The following is a 22390-nucleotide window of genomic DNA, read 5'->3' on the forward strand; positions in this document are numbered from 1 at the left end:
AGGTGTGGCTTCCCAACCATGTAGTCTTGTGTTCAATCCTACTGCATGGCACTTTGGGCGAGTGCATTCTCTACTATACCCCCAGGATGACCATTGTCTTGTGAGTGAATTTAGTTGACAGAAACTCTGTGTGTGTGGTTGCATATACCTATTTCTTTACTACCCACAAGGAGCTAAACACAGAGAGGACAAACAAGGACAGACAAACTGATTAAGTCGATTATATCGACCCCAGTGCGTAACTGGTACTTAATTTATCAACCCCGAAAGGATGAAAGGCAAAGTCGACCTCGGCGGAATTTGAACTCACAACGTAACGGCAGACGAAATACCGCTACACATTTCGCCTGACATCATGTGTTATTTATTTTTTAGAAAAACATGCCAGGCCATGGGGGAGATATTTCCATGCTTGGAAACAGGTGAGGACTGGTGAGAGGAAGGGCATCCAGCCATAGAAAATCTACCTCAACAAATTCCGTCTGATCCATGCAAGCCTGTGAAAGTGTATGTTAAATGATGATGATGATGATGAATCTTCCTGCACAAGGCACTTCATTCTGTATTGTCAGAATTGTTGGGTAGTCTGAGGTCAGCTCCGATCAAGCAGACCCATGTTGCACCAAGATGTTACCTACATGTCTATTATTAATCATATGCCATGTATGCATGACCGTACTGCACATACCAAAAAGCAATAGTTGAGCATAAGGTGGCACAATGTGACAGTAATTTGTTTTTGTGTACCTGTTGATCCTTAACCCCAGGTTAATCCAGATCAAGCAAACCTATGATCAAAAGTGTTGACTATTCTCATTTCTTAGTATATATATATCACCGTGATCACCGTGACCGACCAAGCTATCAGATGTTGCTTCACATCGCTGGTCACAATGCGCTTTGCATTGTTTTAGCCTTCAAGTCACGCCACCCAGCTGGCTAAGCGAGCAGGCCAAGTATATATATATATATACTATGTGTAAAATGAATATGAGATCCACATTCTAATCTTTAGACTGTTTGCCTTCACAAGTACATGGTCTACTGGTTAATGTGTTGGCCTCCTGATCATAAAGTTATAAGTTCGATTCCCAAACTGGGTAGTGTGCTGTGTCCTTGAGCAAGGTACTTCATTCCTCATTGCCCCAGTCTACCTAGCTGAAAATGAGTACCAACTTAATTGCAGGAAGTGCTCTCTCTCTCTCTCTCTCTCTCTCTCTCTCTCTCTCTCTCTCCAACTATCACATCCTCAGTGTTCCACTGGGTCAAAGGCAGTAAGGTTAAGAGGCTGTCTGTGTGTCTGCTTGTCTCTCCCTGGGCACCTAAAACAACTAGTGAAAGCGTTGTACAAGCCACAGATCTTTGCTTGCGAGTGACAGCTAAGCTCTCTAGAACTACACTATTTGTTGTGTCCTTCCTGTCCTCTAAGACACTACAATGTGATTTAAAGTAGATTTGGTTGCTAATTCTAACAAATCAAGAGAGCACATAGAAGCTCATTAGTCTGTAGATCCTGATCGTGGCCAATGTGGACTCAGTCAACACATGGTAGTTGCTGTTCCAGAATACCTCTGAGAACCTAACAGAAGATTACACTCAGGACTTTAAAGCTAGTAAAGCTGCAGCTTAGCATCTTATCCAATGCTGGAAGAATATTTGTTTCTGATCAATTTAACACAGAAGAAACCAAGGTTAAGAAGTGACTCAATGGTAGAAAAGAGTGAGCTTTAATTACTTTAGTTTTTGTTATATCAATTACAATCAAAGTCAAAATCGAAATCGATCAACATCAATGGAAATTGTAGCTGTGATAACAGTGCCGGTGGCACGTAAGAGAACCATCCGAACGTGGCTGTTGCCAGCGCTGCCCCGACTGGCCTCCGTGCCGGTGGCACGTAAAAAGCACCATCCTATTGTGGCCGTTGCCAGCCTCGTCTGGCCTCCATGCCGGTGGCACGTAAAAAGCACCACCCGATCGTGGCCGTTTGCCAGCCTTCTGGCTTCCCAGACCCCAGTTGAACCATCCAACCCATGCTAGCATGGAAAACGGATGCTAAACGATGATGATGATGAATTACAATGGTATATGGTGATTACTTAATTTGCTAACCTGACTTTGGAAGTAGGTCATTGTTGCTTACGGAGTATTATGATTTTTTAAATAATTCTAAAGTGGATAGAATTATAAATGTAAGAATCAGGGTATTGTCCTCTTCTATCTCTCAATGGAAGCCAATGCAGCCATCTGTTGCCGTGCTTACTCAGATAGTGTTGTTTCTAAGAAGAAAAAAAACAAGTTTAAACCCTTTTATCTGCGTGTATGTATATTCTAATCAATATATATTATAATGGATATTCATCAAACAGGAAATTGATATAGAAAATAAAATTATAGAGAAGAAAATCAAGAATAATTTTGAAATTGTACAAACTAAGTTATCTTAACGAATAAAAGTTTTCATTACTTTTGTTCTGATAATCATATTTGAAGGCAAAAATTCTGTAAATGTTCAGGTAACCATTTCCCACCATTTAGTAGACAATGTCAGATTATATTAAGCAAGAACTATTACAAGAATTTATATAACTCAAATGCAACTAGGCTCAAATATCCTTTTTATCATCAGTTTCCACTGAATGTATTTTATCTGGTGAACTAAAGTAGTGAAACTTTGTGATACTTTTAAATAGAGTTTCAGAGTTGGTACTTGTCTGGCAACAATTTGATTTGAGATTGTATACTCAAACTGAAGCAATTGATTATATCATGGGAGACACATATCAACCATTCAAAACCACAAAATCTGTGAGTAGGATGTAGATAATGCAATGAAGATTTTGTCACCAAATATTAATCCTTTAGCATTCAGATTAGTTTGTGAAATGTATTGCTTACTTATTCACTTTGGTTTGAATTAACAATGCATTATCTCAAAGCTTCAAGATTTCAATGATGTGATCATTTGTTTTTAGAATGACATTGAAAGGTAGGTGTGAAAGGTCGGATCTGGCGGCCTGTTTGAACATAAAACACGTAGAATATTTGGGCCAGAAACGACCAGTTTAAATGCTAAAGAGTTAAATGATTGAGTGAGGTTAACAATTTTTATGTTTTTGAATGGCTAATATGATTCTCCCATTTAATTGATTTATAAAGTTTGTTTTCTATAAGATTATTTGTATTTTGATGACAAACATGTAAAAAAAATTCAGACATTTTGATTGTTTATATTTACATATCTTAAAGTCACTTCACTGATTATGTGTGTTTATTGCATTACAGAAATTGGATGGCGTGCACTGGTTATTCCGGCAAACCATCCTGTATCAGAATATCAATTTGATGTTCTTATTGGTGCTGATGGCAAAAGAAACACATTGGAAGGTAATTCAAGCTGGTTATTTATTTATATTTCCTAATCTCAATGTTAACTTTACAGATGACATTAACATAACATTTTCTTAAGTCTTAGCTCCTCTCTACACCAGCTCTCACCATACATTCACAAATTAGAAATAATATTTCACAAGAAGGGATAAACAAGTACCCTGAACAAATTCAGATCCCTACTTCGTACCTCAGTAATTAGAGACACATTGTCTTCTGGTCTTCTGACTCCCCTAATACGCAGTGAAACCAATATCTCTCAGGAATGAAAGACTAAAGTCATACACATCACATGCAACATCACATGGAAGATATAATAATAATAATAATAATAATGATGATAATAATAATAATAATAATAATAATTCTTTTATTAGCCTCAAGGGGTTACATAAAATAAAATTAAAGGACATGCAACAACATAAAAGACAAAAACGGCATGATACAATGGGTTTTCCACGTGTAAACAAGATAAATAATTAAAATTGAACAAATTAAAACTCCCAATAGGGGAGGCACTTTAAGGCCCTCATAGAAAACCCCACCAAAGCCACAGCTACTTTTTTCTACAGGTGCACGCTCAGAGTTGGTCCTTTCACACTGGCCATTCTTCCAACATTCACCCACCTTTCAACAAACTTGCTAGAAGGCAACACCTCCTTCTCCACCCTCAACTTCCTTTTCAAATGAAACTTGAAAAAGTTGATGAGGGCTTGGCCAAAGAGGAAAGTGTCTGTCTTTAGCCCTTTCAAATGGATCCACCATACTACCTCTTTTGCTTCAGCCAGTAGACAAATAATAATTCTTTTTAATAGTACAAGGCCTGAAATTTTGTGGCAGGAGGGTGTTAGCTGATTGCATTGATCCCAGTGTTCAACTGGTACTTATTTTACCAGCCCTGAAAGAATGAACAGCAAGGTCGACTTTGGTAGGATTTGAACTCAATGCATGAAGCTGGAAGAAATGCCACTAAGCAATGGTTTGTCTGGCATGCTAACAGTTCTGCCAACTTAATAAGTCTTTCTAATTGTAGCACAAGACCAGCAATTTTAAGGGATTACATCAACTCCAGTGCTTGATTGATGCTTATTTTATTGACCTTGAAGGGATGAAAGGCAAAATTGACCTTGATGGGATTTCAATTCCAAATATAAAGAAGAAAAGGGTTAGGGTTAAGCTCACCACAATAATAATAATAATAATAATAATAATAATAATCCTTTGTTACTAAAAGCACAAGGCCTGAAATTTTGTGGGAGGGGACTAGTCAATTACATTGACCCCCAGTGTTTCACTGATACTTTGTTAATTGACCCCGAAAGGATGAAAGACAAAGTCGACCATGGCAGAATTTGAACTCAGAACCCAAAGACAGATGAAATGCTGCTAGGCATGTTGTCCAGCGCGCTAATGATTCTGCCAGTTCACTGCCTTACCACACTAATAATAATAATAATGATAATCCTTTTTAACTAGTGAGGGTCCATGGCTTAGTGGTTGAGGTGTTGTACTCACGATTACAAAATTGTGGTTTCAACTCCTGAACCAGGTGGTGCATTGTGTTCTTGAGCCAAACACTTAATTGCAAATTGCACTGCAATCACTTCGACACCTGATGTGTGTTACTCAGTGCACCTGTACAGGTAGCATTGATTTTGATGGAGGGAGAGAGCTAATGTTCAACACATACATTTGATCATTATAAAGACTGTTCAGTAAGAAATTGCAGAACAGTCTTTCTTGGACTACAAGAGACTGCCACCCATCCAATCATTTTTACTACTGACACAAGGTCTGAAACTTATTGGGGACTGCTCAACTGGTACGTATTTTATTGACCCTGGAAAGATGAAAGGCAAAGTTGACCTCAGTGGAATTTGAACTCAGAACATAAAGATGAATGAAATACTACTAAGCATTTTATCCAGCATGCTAACAATTCTGCCAGCTTGCCACCTCTAATAATGAAAATAATAATAATAATAGTAATAATAATATGGTTATTATCTACAGTGCTCAGGTTACACTACAATAGATAACTGAAGAAAATACAGAATTAAGCATACAACCAGTGGTACATTGACACAACACTAAATCCATGTAGGAACCAATCAGTAACAGTGAGATTCATTTTGTCTTGTTAACCCTACTTGGGTCTCAAATTTCTGCGGTACATCTGAAACCATAACAAACCATGTAAGACTGTGCACTTTATATTGCTAAAGTTTGTATGAACACACCTCTCAACCTCATGCCTCTTTCACAGGAAAACAAAAATATCATAATTACAAGGCAGTTTACAATATATAGTGATTCCACTAGTGCTGGTAACACAATAAAAAGCACCCAATACTCACTGTAAATGGTTGGCATTAGAAAGGGCATCCAGACATAATAAACATGCCAAAGCTGACACTGGAGCCTGGCGTAACCCTGTAGCTTGCTGGATTCCACCAAACTGTCCAACCCATGACAGCATGGAAAACAGACATTAAATGGGTATGATGATGATGTCACAGACAACTTCTGGAGTGCCTGTAGCAAGATAAAATGCACTCTGGTTACATTGTAAAGTAGTTTTTCTTAGGAATGATATCCAACTGTAAGAAAGACTGTGCCAAATATGGAAAAGAACAAAAAGGGATAACATAGGTTTGGTGGGGGTGAATTTCCCAATTCAGTCTGGTTCATGGCCATGTCATGGTAAAAAATTTCAGATTTTGATTGTTGCCTGTGTAATGATTTGAGAACAAGAAGTCATGTGAATTTCTAAATATAAAAATATGATGATGATGATGATGATGATTTACTGTTAAACAAATCAATGTATTGCAATTGCAACCAATGGCAGAAAAAAAAAATGTTTACACCTGTTAAATCGTTCAACAGTTGTGATTGATGAAAAACAGCTGTTGTAGGTGTTTCTGTACTAGTAGCTGACTTAAAGCATGTACCATCACTGGTAGCTAGTGTAGAGGTAATGTTTCTATTAAGGAAAAAGAGCATCAAAAACAAATTGCTAATGACATCTTGTTCTGCCAGAATTCCAAGTGGTCAGCTATTTGCTGACATCATCAATAATTGACCAGATCACGTTCATGTTAACGGTAATTTCTTTAATTGGTCAACTGTTTGCTAACAAAGTGCTTGTCATTGGAATATAGTAATCCAATTTCAATTCTTAGGTGTTTGGGACTCTGCCAAATATATCTGCCACAGCCTTTTTAATATTGTAAAATGGCCAGTGAGAGGAAGGGCATCTAACTCCAAAAGCCATTATACAACTACAACAAAAGTTCTGTAGGAGCCAGCAAACATAAAGCTTGTGTGCACCAACTGGCATATATATATATATATATATATGTATATGCATGCATACATACACACACCACACACATACATACATACACACACATACACAGCTGCAAAATCGATGAATGACTTTCAGTAACCTTACAGAATTTAAAATTCATGAAGCAAATCACTTTACCAGGTTTTGCTCTCTGTTTCTCTATATCCATAAGTCTCTATTTATCTATCTGTCTACATGTCTGTTTACTTACCTCTCTAACACTCTCTGCCTTTCTCCCTTTCTTCCTTTGTTTTTCTCTTTTCTTTCTTTCTTGCTTTCTGTCTCTCTCTTCATTTCTTTTTTCTTTTCCTTCCTTCCTTTCTCCCTCCTCCCTCCCTTCCATTCCTCCTCTCCGCCTCCCCCCTCCCCCATCTTTCCCTTCCTCCCTCCCTCCCTTCCTTCCTTCCTCCCTCCCTCCCTCCCTCCCCTTCCTCTCTCTCCACACCTTCCTATCTATGTACCTATCTATCTGTCTGTCTAGGTTTTTTTTTTTTTTTTTACACCTATCTCCACCTGAATTACAGAAACTTTCTAACATTCAATCTGCTTCTCTCTTTGTGATTCCTCATCTTGCAGGGTTTCAGAGGAAAGAATTCCGAGGCAAACTGGCCATTGCTGTGACAGCAAACTTCATCAACCGAAACACACAAGCTGAGGCTCGAGTAGAGGAAATCAGTGGAGTTGCATTTATTTACAATCAAAAGTTCTTTCATCAGCTTAAGGAAAAGACTGGTATTGACCTTGAGAACATCGTCTACTATAAAGACGCCACACATTATTTTGTAATGACAGCGAAGAAACAGAGCCTGCTTGATAAAGGCGTTTTGAAGCATGTAAGTTTTTGGCAGAGATGGTCTTTTGTGGGGTAGAGAGACGGGAGCGAGTGAGAGATGGAGAGTTTGAGAGAGGGGAGTGAGTGAGAGATGGAGAGTTTGAGAGAGGGGGAGGGAGAGAAGGAGTGTAAGAGAGAGGGTGAGCGAGAGTGAGAGGAGAGTGTAAAAGAGAGGGGTGGGAGAGAGTGAGAGAAGGAGAGTAAAAGAGTGAGAGGGGGAGGGAGAGTGTGAGAGAGAAGGGGAGGGAGAGAAGGTGTAAAAAGGGGGAGGGGAGTGAGAAGAGAGTGTAAAAGAGAGAGGAGGAGGGAGAGCGAATCTATGCCTGAGAGAGCTAGGGGAGAGAGAGATTGTGTGTGTGTGTGTGAAAAGGAAAGATAGTTGTAAATGAGTGTCACTGCCTTACAAGCAGTGTCGTTCCTTTCCAGTGTTCTGCAAAAAAAAATTATGTATATGTATGCATGCATATATCTATCTATCATTATGATGTGTTTTCCACAGTTATAATGTGTGGCCACCGTTATGTTGTATCTACTCTAGTACCCGCAATATTTTCTTGGTATCAGATACAATGTATCTCTTCTATACTGGAATGGTAATACACTGCTTTGTCTATCATGCTATCGCAGATAGCTCTGCAAGAGACCGACTATGAACCATCTACCTTGACTGTGACTTGAACTTGACTATAACATGTAACTGACACTTAACTCCAACTGAGAACTCGTACAACAACTGATACACAACTCCCTGTACTGTTTGATGTCGTCTCACTTCATAGTGGCTGGTTTACATCACTTGTCCTTTGGAAGGAATGTACCATTTCCACTACAACACACACATGCATATATATATATTTATGTATGTGTGTATATATATATAAAGAGTAAGAAGAAAATGGAGAGGTAATTAATAAATTATTTATTAATTATAAAATAGGACAATATCTCTGACAGCTGTTTCGATTCAGAAATCTTTAGATAATTAATTTATAAAATTAAAAATCATTATAAGATGAATCTCTTCAGAGGTAGTAAGAATATGATTTTAATTTTATAAATTAATTATCTAAAGATTTCTGAATCGAAACAGCTGTCAGAGATGTCATTTTTACAATTAATAAATAATTTTATTAATACCTCTCCATTTTCTCCTTATTCTTTAAATATATATATATGGACCACGGTTCATGTGTTTACCTTTTGTTGATCTTTCTATAAATTGGTAACTAACCGGTATCTTCACTGGATTTATAATCCCTTAATGACATTTATTACCTTTACTTGATATATATGTATAATATATATATATATATATATTGTTAATCCAAACAAGAAAGCACAAAAAACACAAACGCGAGGACGTGGAACAAATATAGTATTATTGGACGTTCAGGTAAGAAGGAGGGTATAACGTTTTGAGCGGAGCTCTTCGTCGGAAACATAGGAGAAGGAAAGATCCAGAGAAGGGAAGATAGAGGAAAAAAAAATTGCCAACAGTACACACGAGGTCACATATATATAATTAATATATATATATATATTATGTGATAGTTGCATATTAGCATCACCATCATACAAGCAGTGTTTGTTTGTTGCCCAATCCTCCATAAAAACATGTCTGGTCATTGGGGAAATATTACCTTACTTGGAAAGCTTTGTCTGTGTTGAATTCTACCTTTCCAAATAAGAATTATTTCCTGTTCTCTCCAAGTTTATAAACTCTTATGACGCCAATAATAATAATAATAATAATGTTATTTATTCCGGCTTAAAAGTGGATGTTGTGTCAGAACACAGAAAACTGTGACAGTTACCATGAGAAAACCTCTCATGTGGAGTTGTAGTGCATATAAGCATTCTCTTTTATCTGCTCCACAAAACCATATGCAAGGATCTTTCATGGTAACTGTCACAGCATTGTGTTCAGACACAATTTTCCACTTATAAGTGGAGATAAATATTTCACTTGGGTATCAATACAGCTTCTGTCACTATTAATTATTTTTTTAATAATTGTATGTATTTTTTCCATCTTTCCCAGGATTATTCTGACACTGGTTCACTCTTGTCACGGTCCAACGTTGACCAAGAAGCATTATTAACTTATGCCAGAGAAGCAGCTGATTTTTCTACAAACCACCAGCTGCCTCACATGGATTATGCGGTCAACCACTATGGGCAAGCAGATGTGGCCATGTTCGATTTTACTTCCCTTTTTCAAGCAGAGAACGCATGTCGTGTTTTAAGTAAACATAATCATAGAATGATTATGGCGTTAGTGGGAGATAGTTTATTGGAGGTGAGTTACGGGTAAATGAATTTGCTCTGCTTGGTTTGAAATCTTTTGCCCTCTGCTTCTTGTTTCCATTTCAGTTACATGTAATTACGTGAAAGCTGTATTGTTTTAAACTTGTCTATCTACTCACTCTCTCTCTCACACACACACACACACACACACACACACACATGTTTGCATCACTATATTTACACATAGATTTATAAAGCGGCGAGCTGGCAGAGACGTTAGCACGCCGGGCGAAATGCGTAGCCGTATTTCGTCTGCCGCAACGTTGTGAGTTCAAATTCTGCCGAGGTCGACTTTACCTTTCATCCTTTCGGGGTCGATTAAATAAGTACCAGTTACGCACTGGGGTCGATATAATCGACTTAATCCGTTTGTTTTTCCTCTCTGTGTTTAGCCCCTTGTGGGTAGTAAAGAAGTATATATTTACACATAGATTGATGAGGAAGTAGATGTCCATACATATCTGGTTATGTGCATTCCACTTACATGCATACCCTCATGCATACATACTCCAACATACCCACGTGCACTAATTCACACATATGCACACAACTGCATTAACACATACATACACATCCCTAACCACCACTACCCACACACACACACTCACCTTCCAACATACACATGCATACTCTCATTCACACACAAAGCTCAACTCCAACACAAACACCATACACCATTCCATACATCCATGCATACTCTATTGCAAAATGTTACCTCTGTATTTCTAATTATTATTATATTATACCAGATTATTGTTGTGTGTGTGTGTGTATATATTCTTTTTATTCTTGTATTCGTTTATTTGTTTAAGTCGTTTAACTGCAGTCATGCTAGAGCACCACCTTTAGTCAAGCAAATCGACCCCAGGACTTATTCTTTGTAAACCTGGTAGTTACTCTATCGGTCTCTCTTGCTGAACCACTAAATGACGGGGATGTAAACACACCAGCATCAGGGACAAACACAGACACACAAACATATACATATATATATATACAATGGGCTTCTTTCAGTTTCCACCTACCAAATTCACTCGAGGCTTTGGTCAGCTTGAGGCTATAGTAGAAGACACTTGCCCAAGGTGCCACACAGTGGGACTGAACCCAGAACCATGTGGTTGATAAGCAAGCTACTTACCACACAGCCACTCCAGTGCTTATATATATATATAGGTGCAGGTATGTTTGTGTGGTGAGAAGTGTGTTACCCAACCATATGGTTTTGGGTTGTGTTCTATTGCATAGTTTCTTGAGCTGACCAAAGCCTTGTAAGTGGATTTGGTTGACAGAAACTGAAAGACGATCATCACACACACATGGGGGCGGGGCACATGTGTTTGTGTGTCATTGTGTCTATGTTTGTTGGTGTGTTGGCATTTCCATAATGTAGTGGTTCAGCAAAAGAGACCAGGCTTAAAAAAAACATTAAAAAAACCCCAAATAAGTACCAGGGTCAATTCAGGAGGTGCCCCAACATGGTCGTGATCTAACAACTGAAACAAATAAAAGATAAACAGTAAAAGATGCAATATATTATGTTTATTATTATATTTCTAATTGCCTTTCTTAATTTTCTCTTTCAAAAATATTTTTCAGCCTTTCTGGCCGACTGGATCTGGTTGTGCACGTGGATTTCTTAGTGCCCTCGATTCAGCTTGGATGATACGAAGCTGGGCAGGAGGCAAGTTGACTCCACTGCAAGTAATAGCTGAGCGCGAGAGCATCTACCGATTACTCTCTCAGACAAAGCCAGAGAATATCAACAAGAACTATAATTTATACACAATTGACCCCAACACTAGGTATGTGAAGCTTTATATTTATATTGCACACACACACATGCACATTTTGAATTTCTTTAATTTCCTGTTAAAAAACAGAAACCAAATCTCAGGCTGCTCAATATTTTTCCCATCAGTTGGTCTTTCAGATCCTCTCTGGCCATTTCTTCAGAGGAAAATTAATTATTGCTCTTCTATTTAGTGAACTTTGTTTTTATATACTCTCTCTCTCTCACACACACACACACACTCACTCACACATAAAAACATATATAGGTATTCTCACATAGACATTCGCATATAGATGTACACACGTGTAAACATATACACACAGACGTATGCACATAAGTGTATGCTCACAGATGCATGCACACACAAACATGCAAATATATACACACAGATAAACACACACAGGCAAATGCACATATATTCATGCAGTCATATGTGCACAGATGCATGTGCATAGACATATACACATAGATATACATAGACATTCACACACAAACATGCAAACGGACCATAACACATAGATGTTCATATACAAACATGTACACACACACACAAAACGTGTGCACAGACATACATAGAAGCTCTTTCTTGGCTAATGTGAAGCAGTGTAATGCAGTGAATGAAGCACAGTGCAGTGTTGTTGTAATCAAAGTGCAATATATTGTAGTATTGCATTGTGCAGTATAATGGAAAATTGCATGCAGCCAATCGTTTTTGCGTCACTGACCAGTTTCATGCAAACACAATTTTTCCACAGACCAGGGGATCCCACGCATAACAAAACATAATAAAGTGCATAATATACGATTTGATTATTACATATGCAATCTACTGTATTAATACTCTTGTGTTTTTCTCCGTCGCAACATATGAATGAGAAAGGAAGCGGGTGATAGATGAATAAGGAAGGAAGGGGGGATGGCACACTGGTGGGATGGTGAACATTCAACACTGAAAAGAAAAATCAAACAGTGTTTCACCTTTGTGTGTGTGTGTGTGTGTATATGTATACATGTGTGTGCATGTACGAGGGAAGTATGTGAATGTATGTGAACATTGACAAGTGTATTAATTTGATTTACCATCCATATTTATATATATAATGCTACAGTTAGCCATCACTTTTGACTGCACGGGGCCAGCTAGTACATATATATATATATATATATATATCACCGTGACCGACCAGGCTATCAGATGTTATACATCGCTGGTCACAATGCGTTTGCATTGTTTTAGCCTTCAAATGATGCCACCCTGCTGGCTAAGTGAGCAGGCCAACAGAAGAAAGAGTGAGGGAAAGTTGTGGTGAAAAAGTACAGCAGGGATCACCACCATCCCTGCCGGAGCCTCGTGGAACTTTAGGTGTTTTTGCTCAATAAACACTCACAATGCCCGGTCTGGGGATCAAAACCGCGATCCTACGACCGCGAGTCCGCTGCCCTAACCACTGGGCCATTGCGCCTCCACATATATATATATATATACACACACACACACACACACACACATAATACATGTGTAATGCAAACCACCTTGCAGACTGTGATAGTCAATAAAGTAGAAATAAAATTTTAAAATTTATTCTTTCTATGTAGCTCATTACTGGTCCTTGGCTTTGGGGTTGGGGAACCCTGGTGTAGAGTTTAGTGTAGTGTGGAGGTGGTGTAGTTTCCTGCAAGGGTCCTGAATGGTTCCAGTATTATCTTGCTTTAGCTGACTGTTAGCTTCTACCAGATTAACAGACTCAACTGGTTCCCCTTTTCTTGTGTGTCCTTAGCAGTGTTCACTCTGTTGCAGATTTTCAGACCAGCCCCAGTTCTATTCTTCCGACTTTCCTCTCTCCATCAGTATTTTTTATTCAGGCAGACATTGATCTGTAGACATTCAGGATAGGCATCTGCAATCTAGAAAGGTTAAAAAGGTCATGAGTAGTACTACCCATCAATATCTGACTAGCAAAAAATATGGAAAAAAACACCAATAAATATTCCCTAATATTTTCATAATACAAGTTGGCTGTTTGAAATCTCAGTTTACTTTTTGTTGTTGCACTCTTTCACTTTGTTTCTGATGCAAAACACACATTTATCTACTATTTCCCTTCTATAACAGACGAGAGAAGTTATTTAATTAATGTTTTTGATTGCTTATTCCCCCCCCCCGCCAAAGGGTTGCAACTGCATGCTTAACCTGCACAAGTTCTCCCATGACCTAAATTCAATAATATTAGTGCAGATTATGTCTCTTGCTATTCATTGATAATTGGTCAGCCCTTGATGGAAACAGGCAGGAAGGCGATTTCTTTTCTCTAGAAAATAATAATGCAAGCAAATGCATTATTATAAATAAATATCTTGCGTGAATATAACTGCAGTTTATAGAAGGACGATACCATAATTGCTGTAGGGATGATAGAGAGAAGAGAGAGTAGTACTTAACATAGGTCACCCATTTGAGTTCACCTGTCTTCATGTTTTGAGTTCAAATTCCACCGAGGTTGACTTTGCCTTTCATCCTTTTGTGGTCGATAAATTAAGTACCAGTTGCAGACTGGGATTGATCTAATTGACTGCACCCTCTCTCTCCAAAAATTTTGGGCTTTGTGTCTAGAGTAGAAAAGAATATAACTGCAGTTTATAGACGGAAGATGCCATTAATGCTGTAGGGATGATAGAGAGAAGGGATTATGGTACTTAATGTATGTCAACCATTTGAGTTCATCTTTCTTCACATTCTGAGTTCAAATTCCACTGAGGTTTACTTTGTGTTTCATCCTTTTGCGGTCGATAAAATATGTACCAGTTGCGTACTGGGATCAATGTAATCAACTTTCTCCCTTTACTGAACTTGCTGGCCTTGTGTCAGAATTTGAAATCAGTTATTATTTAGTCAGGTATCTTCAGCCAGCATCCTTTGTATATTTTAAAAGTCCTGTTTGCAGAAATTGTTTTCATGAAATTCACTTTAGATTTGATGTTTGTAGGTACAGACATGGATGTCTGGTTAAGAAGCTTGCTTTGCAACTGCACGGCTTTGGGTTCAGTCCCACTGGGTGGTACCTTGGGCAACTATCTTCTGCTACAGCCCTGGGCTGACCAAATACCTTGTGTGTGAATTTGGCAGGCAGAAACTATGTGGAAACCTACCACATACATGCATATATATATGTATGTGTGTCTTTGTGTTTGTCCACCTCCCTCCACTCACTGCTTGGTTTGTTTACATCCCCATAAGTTAGTTTGGCAAATGAGACCAATAGAATAAATACTAAATTTAAAAATAAGTCCTGGGACCAAGTTATTTGACTAAACCCTTTATGATGGTGCTCTAGCATGGCCACAGTCCAGTGACTGAAATACATAAAAGATAAAAGGTAAAGATTGAAATGTTCCAGTCATGCAAGATTAAAAATAGGAAAGAAAAAGTAATCACCAACCACATGGTTCCGGGTTCAGTCCCACTGCGTGGCATCTTGGGCAAGTGTCTTCTGCTATAGCCTCAGGCCAACCAATGCCTTGTGAGTGGATTTGGTAGACAGAAACTGAAAGAAGCCTGTCGTATATATGTATATATATATGTATGTGTGTGTGTATGTTTGTGTGTCTGTGTTTGACCCCTGATGCTGGTGTGTTTACGTCCCCCGTCACTTAGCGGTTCAGCAAAAGAGACCGATAGAATAAGTACTGGGCTTACAGAGAATAAGTCCCAGGGTTGATTTGCTTGACTGAAACAAGTAAAAGAGTAAAAGAGGTGTTAAATCGATTGTTGGCTTTTGTTGGTGTAGTGAGAATGCAACTTTATAGTTTGTGGTACTGTGTTGAAAAATAGGTCCCATGAGATATGACTTAGTAAAGGAGGAGTTTTCATTAGATACTGGGCAGGAAGATAATCTTCAAGGGATCCGCCAACATCCTAATGGATTTATAACTTATTTCATCTCTTTCCTGTACATCTAGATGTGCACGTGTGTGAGGGGAGAGAGAGAGAAAGAAAGAAAGTGAAAAGGAGAAGTATGCATACAGTAGTCACCTAGATCTTCATTATAATCATACTGTGTTGGTAGACATTATTGTGTGTGTGTGTGTGTGTGTATATAATACAAATGCTTTATTTTCTCTTTCTTTTTTTTAGGTACCCCAATCTAAATTCAAATTATTTTAGATCTGAACAAGTTCGTCCATTGTATATATGTGATGAGGAAGATGAATATCTAAAGAATGAAATAAACGAGCTTCCACTCAAGAAGCCGCGAAATGGTAAATATAGGAATTGGTTATATTTTTTTAATTTTAATTTTATTTACATGGTGCCACGTAAAAAGCACCCAGTACACTCTGTGAAATGGTTGGTGTCAGGAAGGGCATTCAGCTGTAGACACCATGCCAGAACAGACAAATGGATCACCTTTTGATTTTGGAACACTATGCTGGCTTCAGTCCTGCTTGATGTGCTTATGAAGCGATAGCCAAGATTATAATTAATCCCTCAGTCTTTATATATAAGTATATGCACATGTATCCATATATGTACATACATACACATGCACACACACACACACACACACACACTCACACACACACTCACACATTAGTTGATTTCAGGAGGGGCTTTTGACCATAAACAGTGCCTCACTAAGTCATTTCCAACTCTTGGAAAAGTGATGAAAATGTGTGTGTGTGTGGATGTGTATTAATGCTTGGTTTTATGTTCAGTTATGATAAAAATAATTTGGATCTTTTCCTTTTGAACAGCAGTTTTCAACACAATTTCTAGTTAACTAAACACTTTTAAACTTCGTATACTGGTAGAATGTGTCAAAATAAAACATTTTTTTCTCTTGGCTTTCTTGAGAAAATTGTAATTTGTAAGTTTAACATAGTTTAATTTTTCGAATTTTAACCAATCGATGGCTTCTATTTAGCTAAAATCATTTGCTGCGTCTAAAACTGAAAATTATGTTAAGATTACAAAATGTCTGTGGAATACACTAGGGTAGAGTATTGTTAGTGGGGACACAAAGTTAAAGAGGTGGGTTCTTCAGATCACTTGGTCTTTAGGACAAAGACTAAGTAGTAAATGTTATGTTTCTTGCAAAATTCAGGTATGGTGGGTGATAAATACAGTATGAGGATTAAGAAGTAGAGAGAACTGGGAAGAGTACAAATTTATAGATTGAAGTAACTGATGCAATCTGGTACAACTACCAGATTTTGGTGGAAATGAGAGCAAATGTGGCTTTGAGGGAAAACAGGTATAACGAGTTGGCAGGTTCAAATTGAAATAATCACAGCAAGTAAGATCAACAATAAGTGTGCCGAAGGAGAAGCCTGTGTTGGTTGTTGGTCTTATTTAGCCCCGAGTTAATTCTGATCTTGTAAACTAATGATCATGGGTGTTTCAGCAGTGATCATTCTGTATTTTATTTAGACAGATCTAACATATTATCCAATATTTTATGTATAGATATACTTACACAAAGTGTAATCCCTCCGACTTTGTTTTCTCATAACTTTCAGACAAATGGATATCTTTTAATGAAATGTTCAACAAATACTTCTCAAATAGTGTAGATAACAATTTTATCATGATTTAATATGTAAAAAAGAATTGGTAGGGATGTACACGTGCATACTGGCACACATCACATTGTATGTGTGTGTGTGTATACTGATAGATAGATACTTAGATAGGTAAGCGTTCAATCAGATATAATCTAATTGAGCTATACAGTGAAATTATGTATTTTACATTAAAAAAATATATATTTTTCATAATTTGTTTAGACTTATCTCAAGAAGGCAAAGAAGCACACACACACATGTACAGACTCAAACACACACACACACACACATCTAAATCTAACCCTACTTAGGTAAAATGAAGTGTCTATTGTTAATTCTAAGAGTATGTTTTGTCTTTGTTATTTCAGATGATTTTATTGACAGCTACACATTGCTACGATGGTGCCAGCGTGTACTCAACACTGGTAGACACCAGTCTGTAAATATTATAGATTTTACTTCCTCTTGGAAGTCTGGGTTGGCACTGTGTGCCCTTATACATACATTCAGACCTGATCTCATGTAAGTATACACTTTGTGCTCCCATCTCTTTATCTTCTTCTCTTTTCTTTCCCTTGTTTCAATCAGTGGATTGCAATTGTGCTGAGGCACTGCCTTGAAAGGTTTAACTCAATGGTTCCCAAATTTTTTCAGGCTTCCGTCTCCTTGGAACTTGAGCTACATTCTGAGTGAGCCTGTCCCCCCTACTTGCCACCACAAACCCTAATCATTGTGTGCAGTAAATTCAAAGCAAATGTATTTCACAAATAAAACTTAACCTAATTTAACCCATTATTTATATATATTTTTTTAAATATCTATTTCCCCCTTTTGGCCACCCCATTATCACTCCCATTTTTCTTCACCACCCCTGAATCTTTCCACCAATTAGAGATTATAGCAGTCAGTGGCTTGTGAGTGAATTTGGTAGATGGAAACTGTTAAAGCCCATTGTCAATATGATGAGGAGCTGAAAAATTCCTGACTTTGGGTAAAAGAAAATACAGGAGAATCAGTTAATTATGATTTTATCCAACATATTCCCTTCTCATATTCATACACTTATTGCAGTGGGCCTTCAGTTTTTCTAAGCCCTGTAAAAGAACTCCGAAGGTTTGGCCTCCAACCGGGCTTTCACAATACCTTAACCCATATATACCCCTGGTTGCATTTTCGCAATGCAAAACCTGCTCTACTTGTCTGGACATGAACTCGCCAGGAAGCACCTGACTGACCATACAAAATGTTCAGTAAGTAGTCGACACCTGTAGTTAACAGTTGCATCCTGACCTTCTCTTCCAGATGTGAAATCTTACCATAGCGTTTAATGTAAATACAGTGACATTTTTTTTATGGGCATATATGGGTTAAAGCCAGGAACTTTTTAACACCCTGAAACAATGTAAACTTTCATTTAATCAAGATATTCTTGGCCCGAGGAGTAGCCTGCAGTATACACCTCGCTTGAATACTTAACACTTTTGAGGTTCTGCTTGCTATGAAACATATGTAGCCCGGAGCCTGGATCTTATCTACTCCATTCCTTAACTCTTGTATTTTCATTTGCACACCCGGTAACCCAGGTCACCTACTGTGTAATATAAAAAGAACATTTTTGAGTTTATTGTACTTCAATATGAAAAATATCCACAACCTTCTGTCTCAATAAACCACCATTGTCCCTGAAAGTTGTTTTTTATATTTACTGCGAATTGCTTGAAGCTGACTTTCTTCCTACACTTCACCTGTAAGTGTGCTTGTCCCCATCACTCCATGACAACTGTGTTGATCTGTTTGCACCTCCATAACTTAGTGGTTTGGCTAAAGAGAATGATAGTCTAAATACCAGACTTTAAAAATTTGTACTGGGTCAAATTGTTCATCTAAATTCTTTAACCCTTTTGTTACCAACCCAGCTGAAACCGGCTCTGACCTTATAGTACAAATGTTTTATTTTCAAAAGTTCTGAATTAAAATCTTCCACCAAACCTTAGTCTCAATTTATATTCCTAACACTAACTTAATGATAACTAAGTTATTTTATTAAATTCTCTGTTATATTTTAAATAATTGAAAGAAACACAAAGCATCTCAAAATAAATACAGTAACAAAAGGGTTAAGGCAGTGTCCTGGTGTGGTGACAGTCCACAGCAAAATATCTCGTGAATTGAGAAATAATAATACTTTTTCTTTGATTTCTATTTCTAGTGATTTTAATAGCCTCAACAAATCCGAGGTGGTAAAGAACAATCAGCTTGTGAGTGTCAAAGTTTTACTTTACTCCTTACCGGTTAAATGTTTTAAATATGTATTGTGTTTTATGATAATGTCCACACTTAGAATTTACATCACTTGTCTGGAATCCCCTATCTTGCTCAACATGTCAATTTCCTGGAAACTGTTAAGAAACGTGCAACCAGACAAATACCCACTGTCAGTCCTCTACCATACTCTGAATGTCTTGCTTCCCTTGGCATGGACACATTGTGGAGGCACATGGCCTAGTGGTTAGAGCAGCGGACTTGCAGTTGAGGGATCATGGGTTCGAATGTAAGACCGGGCGATGTGTGTGTTTATGAGCGAAACATCTAAGCTCCCCGCAGCTCCGGCAGAAGGTAATGGCGAACTTCTGCTGACTCTTTCGCCACAACTTTCTCTCACTCTTTCTTCCTCCATCTTGCAGCTCACCTGCGACGGACTGGCGTCCCGTCCAGGTGGGGAATCTATATGCCAAGGAAACCAGGAAACCGGCCCTTATGAGCCAGGCATGGCTTGAGAAGGAAAAAACATGGATGCATTAAAGCTCCAACGTCTGGCAACTGACTTGGCAGACACTCTCGAGATTATCCACCATGTTTCCAACCACAACCGTGGGCACCTTTTTGAATTCCTTATGTCTAACATTCATGGACATTCACACAAGGTTGATTTTGCCTTTCATTCTTTTGGGGTTGATAAGTACCAGTTGCGCTCTGGGGTCATTGTAATTGACAGGCCTTGTGCTTATAGTAGAAAGGATTGTTATTATTATTGTTATTACAAAATAACAATAATATAATAAAGTGAATATAACACAGGCATATAGCGTTGTGGTTAAGAGCGCGAGCTACTAACTCCAAGATTCCAAGTTTGATTCCAAGCAGTGACCTGAATAATATTAATAATAATAATAATAATAATAATAACATTGAAAAATACCTTAGGAATGAGAACCCAGGTTCGAAATTTCCCCAAGACACCTGATGAAGCTCGGAGGGTATATCAGCCGAAACGTTGTGTTAACAACAAACAAGATGAGGACAATATCCGTCAAATGTAAATAATATAAATAATAATGTGTATGTTTTAGTAATTACAATAACTCTACTTATTTCAATCCCAACACACTGTTCTGGATCAAACTATTTACCAAAGAAATATTGCAACCCAAGAATTTCAAATATGAGTTTCATAAAACAACAAGGCATTAATAAAGCAAACATTTATTTGTTTTGATTTATGTTTTTAAGTTCTGTTTACTTATTTATTTGTTATTTTATTAGGTTTTTTTTATATATATATATATATTTTATAATTACCATTCTCACTCTTTTCCTTTTTGTGCAGGCTTTTGATTTAGCCGAAAAAGAATTTGGTATCTCACCTGTGATGACTGGGCAAGAGATGGCCGAGTGTGATGAGCCTGACAAACTTGCCATGGTTTCCTATCTCTCTCAGTTCTATGTTATTTTCAAGAAAGAAAAACATCCAAAATGTACGTACCGCATTCTATGTAGGAATGACCAAATTCCTAACACCACTCGCTTAATACTACATCCTTGTAAAAATGTTAAAATGTGTTGCTGTAGAAATAGTGAAATTCCTCAATCAGAACATTGTATGATCCATTAATTTTTATTTGTGTTTCTTCATGCTTCACTGATTCAACAAAGGTGGAACCCTATAATTAGGTGCAGATGCAAGCAATAATCTAGAGCATTGGTTCCAAACCAGTGAGCATCCATCCCCTGTAAGGTAGTGAAAATCATCATCATCATCATGTTTTTATGTGGAGTACCGAATGTTATCAAATCTGTATTTCTCTAAATAGTTTAATCATATTTTGAACTGTCTCCACGAAACAGTATGTTTTTATTACTTCGATATGTGGAATGGCTGAACCATTTGAGTGTAGTAGGAATGCCCAGCTGCAGTTTTTATAGATCTTTATGTTTTGAGATCAAATCCTACCTCAGTCAACTTTGCCATTCATCTTTACAGTCAATAAAATTAAGTATTTGTCAAGTACTGGGAACTAATGTCATTGACTAACTTCACTACCTTAAACATTGCTAGACTGTGCTTAAATTAGGAATGATTAATTTAATAAGTTTTTTTTTCCTTTCTAAACATTTTTATACCTTGTTCTCATTTGAAGATGTTCTTATTGAGGGTAAAACTGCAATTTTTTTTATTGAACACTTAATTGCTCAGTTTTTTGTTATAATTTGCCCTTTTGTTACAATATTTCTGTTCAAATACACTGCTTTTGTCTCAATTAATTTTGAATATAATAAAGAACTTAGTATCGCTTTGTCATTATGAAATTGATGTATGAAGCATAAATCAAGTATTTCATTATGGAAGAGTATAGAGTGTGGAAAGTATGGAGCATAAATCAACATGAGATTTTGATATAAGGTTTTAATTTAAATATGTATATATATGTATATGTGTGTGTGTGCGTCTTTGTGTCTGTGTTTGTCCCCCATCACCACTTGACAACTGGTGTTGGTGTGTTTACGTCCCCATAACTAAGCTGTTCAACAAAACAGACTGATAGAATAAGTACTAGGCTTTAAAAAAAAATAGTCCTAGAGTCGATTTGTTCGACTAAACCCCTTCATGATGGTGCTCCAGCATGGCTGCAGTCAAATGACAAACAAGTAAAAGAGTAAAAGAATGGTTTGAAGAAAATTTTAGCAGTTATTTTTAGCAAGTCTGGCTACCATGTAGATGTTCCCTTATTGGCTTCCCTTTTTTTTTTTCTATAACATTATATATCATAGTGGAAAGGGCACTGTATTCTGTACACAGTTCTTAGACTTCTGTTAGAATACTTGGTATTTAATTTGAATTACTACAGGTTTATATTAGTAGCACATGTGACTGACTTC

At 37.4% G+C, this 22390-nt stretch overlaps 1 protein-coding gene across 9 annotated transcripts in view; it reads left to right on the forward strand.

The window, feature by feature from the left end:
• Positions 1-22390, forward strand: part of LOC115220265 (F-actin-monooxygenase MICAL3) — a 341384-nt gene that overhangs the window by 182358 nt on the left and 136636 nt on the right. For all 9 annotated transcript variants that reach the window (XR_005002402.1, XM_036509827.1, XM_036509829.1 and 6 more), the window contains exons 5-12: positions 3284-3385; positions 7317-7573; positions 9614-9871; positions 11476-11681; positions 15804-15928; positions 17602-17755; positions 19443-19491; positions 20841-20988. Coding sequence is in view for 8 of the 9 variants with exons in the window: in XM_036509827.1 (XP_036365720.1) it covers positions 3284-3385; positions 7317-7573; positions 9614-9871; positions 11476-11681; positions 15804-15928; positions 17602-17755; positions 19443-19491; positions 20841-20988 (1299 nt within the window). In the remaining variant the exon portion in view is untranslated. The remainder of the gene's footprint in view (positions 1-3283; positions 3386-7316; positions 7574-9613; positions 9872-11475; positions 11682-15803; positions 15929-17601; positions 17756-19442; positions 19492-20840; positions 20989-22390) is intronic.

Source organism: Octopus sinensis, linkage group LG16 (assembly GCF_006345805.1).
Source record: "Octopus sinensis linkage group LG16, ASM634580v1, whole genome shotgun sequence".
In the NCBI taxonomy this organism is placed as follows: Eukaryota; Metazoa; Mollusca; class Cephalopoda; order Octopoda; family Octopodidae; genus Octopus; species Octopus sinensis.